The sequence below is a fragment of the Cervus elaphus genome, chromosome 32 (assembly GCF_910594005.1).
Source record: "Cervus elaphus chromosome 32, mCerEla1.1, whole genome shotgun sequence".
In the NCBI taxonomy this organism is placed as follows: Eukaryota; Metazoa; Chordata; class Mammalia; order Artiodactyla; family Cervidae; genus Cervus; species Cervus elaphus.
In genome coordinates this window covers 42,118,806-42,131,442 of record NC_057846.1, presented here as the reverse complement: position 1 = coordinate 42,131,442, position 12,637 = coordinate 42,118,806, and the positions used below count along the sequence as shown (strand labels likewise).

At 41.1% G+C, this 12,637-nt stretch overlaps 1 protein-coding gene across 5 annotated transcripts in view; it reads right to left on the bottom strand.

Annotated features, from left to right (window-relative positions):
• IDO2 (indoleamine 2,3-dioxygenase 2) overlaps nucleotides 1-11,920 on the bottom strand; it is a 65,471-nt gene extending 53,551 nt beyond the window's left edge. For 4 of the 5 annotated variants that reach the window (XM_043893866.1, XM_043893868.1, XM_043893867.1 and 1 more), the window contains exon 1: nucleotides 11,679-11,920. In XM_043893866.1, coding sequence (XP_043749801.1) covers nucleotides 11,679-11,777 — 99 coding nt within the window. In that variant the 5' untranslated portion in view covers nucleotides 11,778-11,920. The remainder of the gene's footprint in view (nucleotides 1-11,678) is intronic. The other variant, XM_043893865.1, reaches the window with a different exon arrangement.
• Nucleotides 11,921-12,637: the final 717 nt, after the last annotated feature.

Below are 12,637 nucleotides of genomic sequence, written 5' to 3'. Positions count from 1 at the left end.
TGAGGTTCTGTAGCTTTGGACAGCAGGTGCTACAGAGAAGGGTTCACCATCTCTACCCACCTGTCTCCATTTGGAATAAGAGCTCAGGCGTTTCTATGATGAAGATTGGACAAACGTTAAAAACTTTCATTGATGACAAATTGATTCATCCACCTAGGGGAACTACATCTTTTGTTCTGGTCTCATCCTCTATCAAAATTATTTTCTAGGCTGGGAGCAGAGAGTTCACATTAATTCACATCTGTAAACTAAGTGTTCTGAAACATTAAAAGCAGTGCAAAATTATGCAGTGGACTGAAATGATAAAAAAAATTCCACCAAAAAAAATTGAAGAAATAGTGAATCGGGGAGGTACATTATTCTGACACTAGAGAGAGTGACCTGTCTTTTGAGAAACCTGTATGCAGGTCAGGAAGCAACAGCTAGAACTGGACATGGAACAACAGACTGGTTCCAAATAGGAAAAGGAGTACGTCAAGGCTGTATATTGTCACCCTGCTTATTTAACTTATATGCAGAGTACATCATGAGAAACGCTGGGCTGGAGGAAGCACAGGCTGGAATCAAGATTGCCAGGAGAAATATCAATAACCTCAGATATGCAGATGACACTAGTCTTATGGAAGAAAGTGAAGAAGAACTAAAAAGCCTCTTGATGAAAGTGAAGGAGGAGAGTGAAAAAGCTGGCTTAAAGCTCAACATTCAGAAAACTAAGATCGCGGCATCTGGTCCCATCACTTCATGAGAAATAGATGGGGAAACATGGGAAACAGTGACAGACTTTATATTTTGGGGCTCCAAAATCACTGCAGATGGTGACTGTAGCCATGGAATTAAAAGACACTTAAGCCTTGGAAGGAAAGTTATGACGAACCTGGATAGCATATTTAAAAGCAGAGACAGTACTTTGCCAACAAAGGTCCTTCTAGTTAAGGCTATGGTTTTTCGAGTAGTCATGTATGGATATGAGAGTTGGACAGTGAAGAAAGCTGAGTGCCAAAGAATGGATGCTTTTGAACTGTGGTGTTGGAGAAGACTCTTGAGAGTCCCTTGGACTGCAAGGAGATCCAACCAGTCCATCCTAAAGGAGCTCAGTCCTGGGTGTTCATTGGAAGGACTGATGTTGAAGCTGAAACTTCAATTCTTTGGCCACCTCATGCGAAGAGTTGACTCATTGGAAAAGACCCTGATGCTGGGGAGGATTGGGGGCAGATGGAGACAAATATATAGCTAAACATACACACCCTTAGATAAATTATCCCCAGATACCTAAGGCATATTGATTTTATGGTAGAGTTGTGAATAATCAATTTCCTACTTTTAAGAATCTTCCAATGTGAACTTGATGTGAATTTATTAAGTTAGTAACAAAATAGTAACATTTAGATTTTTTTTCATAAAAAATCTTGTCACTAAAGATGTGCCACTGAATTTTAGTAGTCTCCTAATTTCTAAAGATTAATAATAAAATAAATATTCAATAAAAGGAGTTTGTGGTAAGATTTCAAGCAGAGGATGGTCAATTTATAGTACACATTAACCTGATATTATATATAATTGAAAGAATTTTTTAATCAATAGTGGGGTCTTAAGTTGTGATTAAAAGCAGTTAAGAGATAATTATGGTAATTATATGATTCAAAATCGAATTAGAACATAATTCAATAAATATTGACATAATGATGGTATGAAATGTGATAAGATATTCCTTCTCAAATTGGTCATGATTTAGAAAATCTATATTATATAGAAATAACTTATCCTGTTGTCAACAGGACCTGGAGCTGGGCCTGGCTTAGTCTTTATTTTCAGACTGAAATCACAGAGTATCAGAATTATGAGGGGTTTTCTTAATTTGATCCTTCTCATATGCCCATGACATGTTATCCTCACACAAGTAAAGCAGGTAAAAAGAGAGCAAATATGACTTGCTAATTTTAAAACTAGTAACAGATTTATCTAGACTTCAAATTCAAATCAATATGACTATTATAGTGTTGTCGGTGCTGTTAACCAGAATTTGTAATGTTAATCATCTACTGTTTCTCAACTAGAGGAATGTAAAAAATTGCCTTTGAGGAATAATTTTCATGAATCCCAGAGAATAATTTCCCAAAGATTCAAAGACCTGAGTCGGAAAAAAGAAAGAAACTAAAATCTTTTTTATGGAAAATGTTTTTTCACTGCAAATTATCTCTGTGATATAAAACATTTCTTTCTATATCTAGTCAGAGATTAAAAACACAACACTAAACATCTTAGCACTTATGCATCCTTAGAAGCATATATTTACTCCTCTTCTATCTCCCTACTCCACAACCCACAGTTTCAGAAACATGATTCTAGATTATCCTTTTAGATTTATACAGGTCAATATCGGAAAAACAAAAAAACCCAACTAAAAAATGAGTGGAAGACCTAAACAGACATTTCTCCAAAGAAGACATACAGTTGGCCAACAAAAACATAAAAAGATGTGCACTGCTCATTATGAGAAATGAGAACAACTACAATGACGTATCACCTCACACTGGTCAGAATGACCATCATCAAAAAATCTGCAAACAATAAGTTCCGGAGAGCATGTGGAGAAGAGGGAGCCCTCTTGCCCTGTTGGTGGGAATGTAAACTGATACTGTCAATAATGCAGAACAGTATGGAGGTTCCTTAAAAAACTAGGAATAAAACAACTGTATGATCCAGCAATCCCATTATTCAACATATACCCGGAGAATATCATAATTCAAAAAGACATATGTACCCCTGCCGGGGTCCAGCCCCAGCAGGATCCAGGGGAACCCTCAGGATGAACAGTGTCGGCAAATGAGAGAGTGAGTGAGACAAAGCTCGGGGCTGAGTTTGGAGTTTATTTTTGCACGGCCCCTTTATACCCTTAACAACATCTTTGGGGGAAGTGCATATTGCTTACACACAGGGCATCTCAAAACATTACAGCAACTTGACCTGCAACAGAAACAGGATGTCGCCCACATACTTTTCATTCACAAGAGTCTTTCTTATCATTTGGCCTTCAGGCTTGCTAACATTTTATGCCTTGCACCTGGTGTGACTTAAGCAACTTCAGCAGCCAACCCTGTTTTTCTTATAATTAATCTATTTTCTTTCTAATAAGTGTCATCTCTATGGAAACTAGATAGGATTCCATTTTTTACAGAACAGAAATGCGAAGGACTGCAAAAACAGCAGATATGGCACAAAACAGGCTCTTAGTCTAAAAGTTAACTAACTGCAAGAAGTCGCCAGCTAATCTCTATCTAAAATATTTTCTATTAGGCACATTTGTGGCTATCGTATTTGTGGAGCTTTTCTCACCCCGCGAAGAGGCCTATGCTTAATAGTTTCTTTTGTTAGCGTACTGTGCTTAGGATGTTTAGAACAATCAAGAGCATTTTGTGCAATGAGAGCACACATTTATCAAACAAGCCAGAATGCCAGAAAAGGGTTTGAACTGAAGCATTTCCTTCATCCCTGGCCCCTTCATAGGGTACAAGCGTCCAGGAGATTTATTAATTAGGGTTTTAAGTTGGTCTTTATTCAGTGAAAGAGAAGCAGGAGAGCTCTCGGCAGGCAACACAAGAATCCGCAGCAGGGCAAACAAGAACAACAGCAGAAAAGGGGGGAGGATACAGGGTGGGGCAGAGGCCAAGGCCAACCTGGAGGGTCCCTTATCCTAGACGGCCTTGCCTGTCAGTTTTTTTCCTCATGACCTCGTCATGGATGGGGTCCCGGACGGCCTTGCCTGCCCTGTATTTTCTTCATGACCTCGTCACTGGCGGGACCCCCCATAACGGCTCCCGGCATACCCCAATGTTCATTGCAGCACTGTTTACAATAGCCAGGACATGGAACCAGCCTAGATGTCCATTGACAGATGAATGGATAGAGAAGCTTTGGTACATATATACAATGGAATATCATCAGCTATAAAAAGGAACAAATATGAGTCAGTAGAACTGACATGCAAGAATACAGAATCTATTATACAGAGTGAAGTAAGTCAGGAAAACAAATATAGTATATTAACATGTATATATGGAATCTAGAAAAATGGTACTGATGAACTTATTTGCAGGGAAGGAATAGAGATACAGATGCAGAGAATGGACTTATGGACACAGCAGAGGAAAGAGAGGATGGGAAAAATTGAGAAAGTACGACTGACATATATATATTACTATGCGTAAAACAGAGAGCTAGTGGAAACTGCTCTATAGCACAGGGTTCCTAACCCAGTGTTCTGTGATGACCTAGAGGGGTGAGATGGGGGCATGCGAGGGAAGCTCTAAAGGAATGGGATATATATGTATATACATACATATACATATATATATATAAATACATACATATATATGTGCATATATATGGCTAATTATTGTACTGCAGAAACTAACACAACATTGCAATGCAATTATATTCCAATACAATATTTATACAGGACAGTTCAGTTCAGTCGCTCAGTCATATCCCCATGCGACCCCATGGACTGCAGCACCCCAGGCCTCCCTGTCCATCACCAACTCCGGGAGTTTACCCAAACTCATGTCTATTGAGTCAGTGATGCTATCTAACCATCTCATCCTCTGTCATCCCCTTCTCCTCCTGCCTTCAATCTTTCCCAACATCAGGGTCTTTTCAAATGAGTCAGCTCTTCGCATCAGGTGGCCAAAATATTGTAGTTTCAGTTTTAACATCAGTTCTTACAATGAACACCAGGACTGAGCTCCTTTAGGATGGACTGGTTGGATCTCCTTGCAGTCCAAGGGACTCTCAAGAGTCTTCTCCAACACCACAGTTCAAAAGCATCCATTCTTTGGCACTCAGCTTTCTTCACTGTCCAACTCTCATATCCATACATGACTACTCGAAAAACCATAGCCTTAACTAGAAGGACCTTTGTTGGCAAAGTACTGTCTCTGCTTTTAAATATGCTATCCAGGTTGGTCATAACTTTCCTTCCAAGGAGTAAGTGTCTTTTAATTCCATGGCTACAGTCACCATCTGCAGTGATTTTGGAGCCCCAAAATATAAAGTCTGTCACTGTTTCCCATGTTTCCCCATCTATTTCTCATGAAGTGATGGGACCAGATGCCATGATCTTAGTTTTCTGAATGTTGAGCTTTAAGCCAGCTTTTTCACTCTCCTCCTTCACTTTCATCAAGAGGCTTTTTAGTTCTTCTTCACTTTCTTCCATAAGACTAGTGTCATCTGCATATCTGAGGTTATTGATATTTCTCCTGGCAATCTTGATTCCAGCTTGTGCTTCTTCCAGCCCAGCGCTTCTCATGATGTACTCTGCATATAAGTTAGATAAGCAGGGTGACAATATACAGCCTTGACGTACTCCTTTCCCTATTTGGAACCAGTCTGTTGTTCCATGTCCAGTTCTAACTGTTGCTTCCTGACCTGCATACAGGTTTCTCAAGAGTCAGGTCAGGTGGTCTGGTATTCCCATCTCCTTCAGAATTTTCCACATTTTCTTGTGATCCACACAGTCAAAGGCTTTGGCATAGTCAATGAAGCAGAAATAGATGTTTTTCTAGAACTCTCTTGCTTTTTCAATGATCCAACAGATGTTAGCAATTTGATCTCTGTTTCCTCTGCCTTTTATAAAACCAGTTTGAACATCTGGAAGTTCATGGTTCACATCTTGCTGAGGCCTGGCTTGGAGAAGTTTAGGCATCACTTTACTAGCGTGTGAGATGAGTGCAACTGTGCGGTAGTCTGAGCATCCTTTGGCATTGCCTTTCTTTGGGATTGGAATGAAAACTGACCTTTTCCAGTCCTGTGGCCGCTGCTGAGTTTTCCAAATTTGCTGGCATGGAAACTGCTTTCCCATATAACTGGTCAGGTAAATACTGTGCTCACAGTTGAAAAACAAGACTGGACTTTGAGCTCATGTGGGCTAGCTCAGCCGTCTACCCTTTGCTCATAAGGTGTTTTCTCATATTCCAGCTTTTCTCTGAGCTTAAAGCTACAATTTTCAGCAGAGCCTGTGAATATTCTTCAGTCTTTCTCAGCACTTTGAGATCATAGAGTGTTGATCCAACACGAGTTAATAATATGCTGACAAAACCGATCAATATTTAACAGTCCCTTCCTTGTTCCTTGGTCATTTCGTGTTTTGCGCCCTCACATTTTGTTGCCCTTTACCCTCCTGTCTGGTCAGCTCTGGGGATCTCAGGGCAAAACAAAGCTTTGGGGCTTCCCTGTTGGCTCAGTGGTAAAGAATCCAACCTGCCAATGCGGGAGACGTGGGTTCAATCCTTGGTCTGGGAAGATCCCACATGCCGTGACACAGCTAAGCCTGTGCTCCACAACTGTTGAGCCTGGGTTCTAGATGCTGTGGGCTGCAACTACTGAAGCCTGAGCGCCCTAGAGCCTGTGTTCCACAACAAGAGCGGCCGCCACAAGGAGAAACCCACTTGCCACAGCTAAAGAAAAGCTCTGACAGCAGTGAAGACTCACCGCAGCCAAAAAAAAAAAAAAAAAAAATCAATCAATAATTATTAAAAAAAAAAAATTAACAAGGCTTTGGTTTCCATTGCCCAGGATTTCCCTTTCTCTAGCTGTTCATCTTTCTGCCTCACTTCCTATAGTGAGCCGAATGGCTTGTGCCAACCCTTTTCTCCCCAAAAGACATGTCCGCTTGGAAACTGTGAATGTGACCTTAATTGGAAATGGGTCTCTGCTGATACCATTTAGTTAGTCACCACAAGATAAGAACACCATGGATTAGCATGGTTGTGATGATGTGTGCTAAGTCACTTCAGTTGTGTCTGACTCTTTTGCGATGCTGTGGATGGTAGCCCACCAGGCTCCTCTGTCCATGAGATTCTTCAGGTGAGAACACTGGAGTGTGCAGACTGCCATGCCCTCCTCCAAGGGATCTTCCAGACCCAGGGGATCAAACCCACATCTCTTATGTCTCCTGCATTGGCAGGCAGGTTCTCTACCACTAACGCCACCTGGGAAGCCTGGATGTGATGACATGTGCCCTTATAAGAGAAGACAGAGAGAGAGGGAGGAAGATTGCAGGGCAGATATGAAGGCCATGTGAAGATGGAGCAGAGAGTGGAGTCCTTCTGCTGAGAGCAAGGATGCCAGGAGCCACAGGAAGGTGGAAGAAGCCAAGAAGGATTCTCCCCGAGAGACTTTGCGGGGGGAGGAGTGTGCTGCCAACACCCTGATTCCAGACTTCTTCCCTCCAGAAGTCTAAGAAGGTACATTTCTCTTGCTTTAAGCCATCAACATATTTTTGGTAATTTTGACACCAGTCCTAGGAAATTAATTCACTTCCAGAGCCTCATTTTGACTGAGAGTAGCAAATATGTAATTTCCCTGATGCATGATTTGTCATCCTTTCTTAGATCACTCAGCTCAGCTCTCCCCATGTTGTCTTAAGCTTTTCTACAGCTTGGGTACCCTGAGGGTGAAAAACTCTGAGCGGTTTCATTGTTTCGGATTCCAGTTTCTAGGACCATCTTGGCTGCTTTTTACCCATTTTTATCCTCATTGTCCAACCACTTCCCCATCAGCTTGCCTCACCTTTTTCTTGGTTTCTTAACTTTGGCATGGAAATCCATATCCTGTCCAGCCCTCCCCAGCTCCAAACTCACCTTTCTTTATTAATCTACGCTCAGTGTTCTGAAATCTGATCTCTTTGGGTGTATCTCTGCAATACAGCAGATGTATTAATAGTAATATATCTATTGGTAATATAACCATTTATATGGCCATATAGTATGTAATAAACCATGTATATGTATGTAATATAATATGTAATAAATAAAATAAAGCATGGACATGTGTTTGAGCAAGCTTCGGGAATTGGTGATGGACAGGAAAGCCTGGCATGCTGCAGTCCATAGGGTCACAAAGAGTCTGACATGACTGAGCAACTGAACTAAACTAAATATAACCATCATTGCCTCAAATCTCATTTGACATGGTCAGGCATATAGCTCAGATACCAGCAGATATGGTAGCTTTTTCTCAAGGAAATATTAGATTTCTTCCTACCTCTACTTTCCATTCGAAAACTATAGTCTCGTGTTAATTATTTTTCTACTCTTCCTTCAGAACAGCTGGAGTCCAGTGCTTCTCGCAAGTGCTTTAAATTTTCACAGGAGAGTATATGTATATTTATTTTTCCTAAGAGACCCAGGTTTGGTCCGTGGGTCGGGAAGAGCCCCTAGAGAAGGGCAGGGCAACCCACTCCAGTATTCTTGCCTGGAGAATTGCCATGGACAGAGGAGCCTGGTGGGTTGCAGTCCATGGGGCCTCAAAGAGTCAGACACGACTGAAGTAACTTAGTATGCACACAAGCCCGTCTCACTGTTTCTCATAGTTAGGAACACATTTCTTTCCAAAAACAACCTTCAAAAACCCTCATTGCTCATGTGAACCTCCACTGTCTTTTATAGATTCTGTCAGGTACGGACCTAATTAGCCTAGAGGTTCCTATTTCACTCCTGGCTGGGTTTCTGGCATCAGTATTTAGGCTCCCCAGCTAATTTTGGTACACAATCCAGGAACCCCTGTCAGAACCTTGCCTGCGCTTAACTTTCTGCTAGGAATACAGTCACATGTCAATGCATAAGTCGTTTACCAGATGTGTGAAATCCAAATTCCTGAGCCTGACATTTGAGTTCCCTTGGTCCCACCCCAATCTAATCTGCTATCATCTATCTTGGTCCCTCTTTTTCCTGCCCAGCTGATTTGCTTATATTCTTTAAAGAAAAATTTCTCCCCACCCATCCACCCAAACACAGGCACGCACAGATTACATGATTGGCAAGTGATTTGGGGGGCTTCCCTGTGGGACTAAAAGAGACACATTTTCCTCACTGAAATGTTAGACCCTACAGATGTTTGAGAGTTTATAGAAACAGTAGGGTAGCATATGTTAAACCAAGTCAGCCCTTTCCTGCAGAGCCAGAATGGTTGCTTGTTCATTAGTTTAACTGTGCTTTCTTCTCTTCTTTGTTATTGATAAAAATCAGAACCATTTCTTGTATTTATTAGCTTAACATAAAAACGCTATTAGAAATCCCACATAGATGGGTCCAATATCCATAAAATCATTGGAGCATAATGTGATATTTACTACCTGTGGTACATGATTATACTCACATGCTGTAAGTATTTGTGGTAAACAACCAAGCTTGCTGGAAGAGCATCTTTGGTCTGACTGACATAACGGAATAGCCACCCCATCACTTCCCTAAAAGCAAACAAAGCCCTTAGCAAAACCAGGCTGATGTTTCTCAATTTGTGATCTGTTGCGACACCACTGCTATTTGAGGATGGGTGAAGATCACACCAGGGGTGATGGGTGATCTTCTGATCAGCTGAGTAACCTGAGACAGATTCTGGTGTCAACCGTCTTCCCCTACCTCTTCCCAGAAAGGGAGGTGTTTAGGAGGGAACACTAAAAGTGAAACAAAGACTTGCGATCTTTAGAACTCTGGCAAATGACTGTAAGAACAGATCCAGTTTGCCAGGAAATTTCTATCTGAGCTCCAGAATGGAAATTTCCTCTAAGGAGTATGCATGAGCCAGACCACAGGGCAGATGGGGTCTTGTGTTGTCTCAGAAAGTCACAACCACTTGATGTTGTTATTGTTTCTCATCTGGTTTTCTTATTTATAAGAAAGGAAACAACAAAGAAGGGAACACAATCATGGTGGCCCCACTCAGTGTTCACACACAAAATGTTATCGAAAAACCCGAAAAATCTTTTCGGCCAACCCAATAATTTTAATACTATTTTTCTCAGTTCAGTGTATATATTGAATCCCAATAAGAGAGTGTTGGCCTGTAGATTGACTCTTTCTTGTGAATTAGAGATGATCTGAATATGCCTGAATCAAGTTATATACACAGAATGAAATTTTGAATAGGCTCTGGACCGAGGGTCAGGCAAATTGGCTTCTAGTCTTCCACTGGATTTATGAAAGTGCTTCCGTGCTCCATAGCAGTCCAGTAAGGGTGGGGCTAAACCTCTTTCAGTGCCTGTGAAAACTGAGGGTCAGGCAATGCTGATGATTCATTCTAGGTCACAAGAGTTAGTAAGTAAAACTTTGGATGACTCAAGTATTCTGGTGTGTTCAGGACTTTCCTGACTTAGCATAGAAAATCCTGCATCTTGGAATCCCCTTTGGCCTCTAGCAAATGGACATTCTTGTTCACCCTACTGGCAGGGTCAGAGAATACAGTCCAGTGTTCTGGGCCACAATGGTCGTCTGTTATAACACCCTAGAGTCATTACTGTTAATGCTCAAGTTTCTTGCAGATCTGTGACTTGATTTCAAAACTAAAAGCTCTACAGAGTAGCATTGGGGATCAGCAAATAGATCCTATCTTCATCTGTATTCCTCTATCACACTCAGAAGTAGGAATTCCATAAAAGTTCATTAAATTCTAGGTCAATCATTAATCACGATTAAATCACCAATTAGGTCCATAGAAGGGAAAATTGAATCTAATAAAAGATTGCAGTGATTGTAACATTGGATCTCTAGATTTTTAGCTGAGTAGTCTTGGCCCTTATTTATAACATAGTGGGGAAAAAAAATCAAGAGTCCTGGGTACTACTTCTGCTTTTTCTAGTAATACGACTTTGGGCAAGCCACTTCTGGTCTTCAGTTTCTAAGAACTCTTCCAGTTTTAACATTTTCGATCTCAACCACATTCAAAGATTAAACAGTGTTGAAAAGGAACTGCATTAAGAACAATCAAGAAATAGTTGCAGTTTGTTCTCAAAGATTCTTTTCTCTTCACGGCAATATCTGTGAACATCTAATCCCTCCTACTATCCTCAAGCACACCTGAGGTCCACTGTGTTCTCTTTTCTCTACCTCTAGCCAGGCAAGATAAACTGAATTTCTTGCTTTAGTGCTTAGTCGCTTGGTCGTGTCTGAATCTGTGTGACCCCATGAACTGGGGTAGCCCACCAGGCTCCTCTGTCCACTGGACTCTCCAGGCAAGGATACTGGAGGGATAGCCATTCCCTTCTCCAGGGGATCTTCCAGACCCAGGGATCATATAATTGATCTTTATCTAATTCTCCCTTTCTCTTTTTGATAACTGCACATTTGCTCATAAATTCAGTGGAATGATCGGCAATCCATTTAAAAAACAAACAAACAAAAAACCTGACATTAAAACATTTCACTTGCTTTCTCCCTGCGGTAGCTGTCACTTGCCTTTGCTGGTAATCACCCTGTGCCTCATTTGTATTGTTGGTAAAGAGTCCGCCTGCGATGTAGGAGACCCTGGTTCAATCCCTGAGCCAGGAAGACCCACTGGAGAAGGGATAGGCTACCCACTCCACTATTCTTGGGCTTCCGTGGTGGCTCAGCTGGTAAAGAATCCACCTGCAATGCGGGAGACCTGGGTTTGATCCCTGGGTTGGGAAGATCCCCCAGAAAAGGGATAGGCTATCCACTCCAGTATTCTGGCCTACAGAATTCCATGGACTGTATAGTCCATGGGGTCACAAAGAGCAACTTGCACTTATTTGTATTATCCATCCCACATCACAGACTTGGCATTTATGTTGCATCTCTCTTAATGACTACATCATTAAACAAACACACACACAAACCAGCATCTCAAGAAAACTATACTGACCTGCTCTAAGACCCTAGCCTTACCAGAGGATTTGGGAGAAGAAAGCCATAATCTTCAGAAATGTGAAATCTTCCTAAAGTCAAGAATGGTGCTGTCTTCAAATTCTGACTTTGAGGCTCCATAATGTTGTTTGAAGTATCTGTGCCGAGACTGCTACCAAAGAGACAACTGCTCCAAATATGTCAAAGACACAGGGAGCTTCAGAATAACATCTCTTCCTCACAGTTTGCTGTCTGGTTGTCTCAGGAATAGGGGAGTACCTTGCTCTGAGGTTGAATTCCACACTACCATGGACTTTCTCTGACACAAAGCTGAGTAAACAGTTAAAGACTGCTGGTTAAAACAAACAGGCAAACAAAACCATGTCACACACACAAAACCATGTCTCACACACACACACACACACACACACACACACACACACACACAAAAATTTCTTTTCATACATGTGAATACAAGAAGGTTGATTTTAAACCCAGAGACAAATTGGCTCTTCTTTAGAAAAAGGGAAATAAACAAGAGTTTTTGTTGATCCCAAACACTCTGACGGAACCTGGTCCCTGAGGAACTTTGACAACTGGGTCTTGGGCATAAACTATTAAAACTAGAAGTTAGTTACTTTCAGACAGATGTGTCAGTGATTGCCATGAGTAGAGTGGGGGAAAGGACTCTGTAGGCATATCAGAACCTCTGAAGGGTTCTGTGTGTAGTTTGAACAGCATATTCCAAGATTATAATTACTTTGAGTGACATTAAGAAATACTGTTTAATTTTTTTAAAACTTCAGTGACACTCAGAGAATATATATTTCGTGAAGTTTGACAAACAAGGTAGCAGATATTAACAAATTCAAGAAAAACCTAATGTATCATTTGTTTAACCCTCCATGTTTATTAAACATATTTTGAAAATTGACCTCTAAAATGGGTAACTTTACTTATGAACCACGTACTACCAAATCTACTTTACAGATTAGTAAACT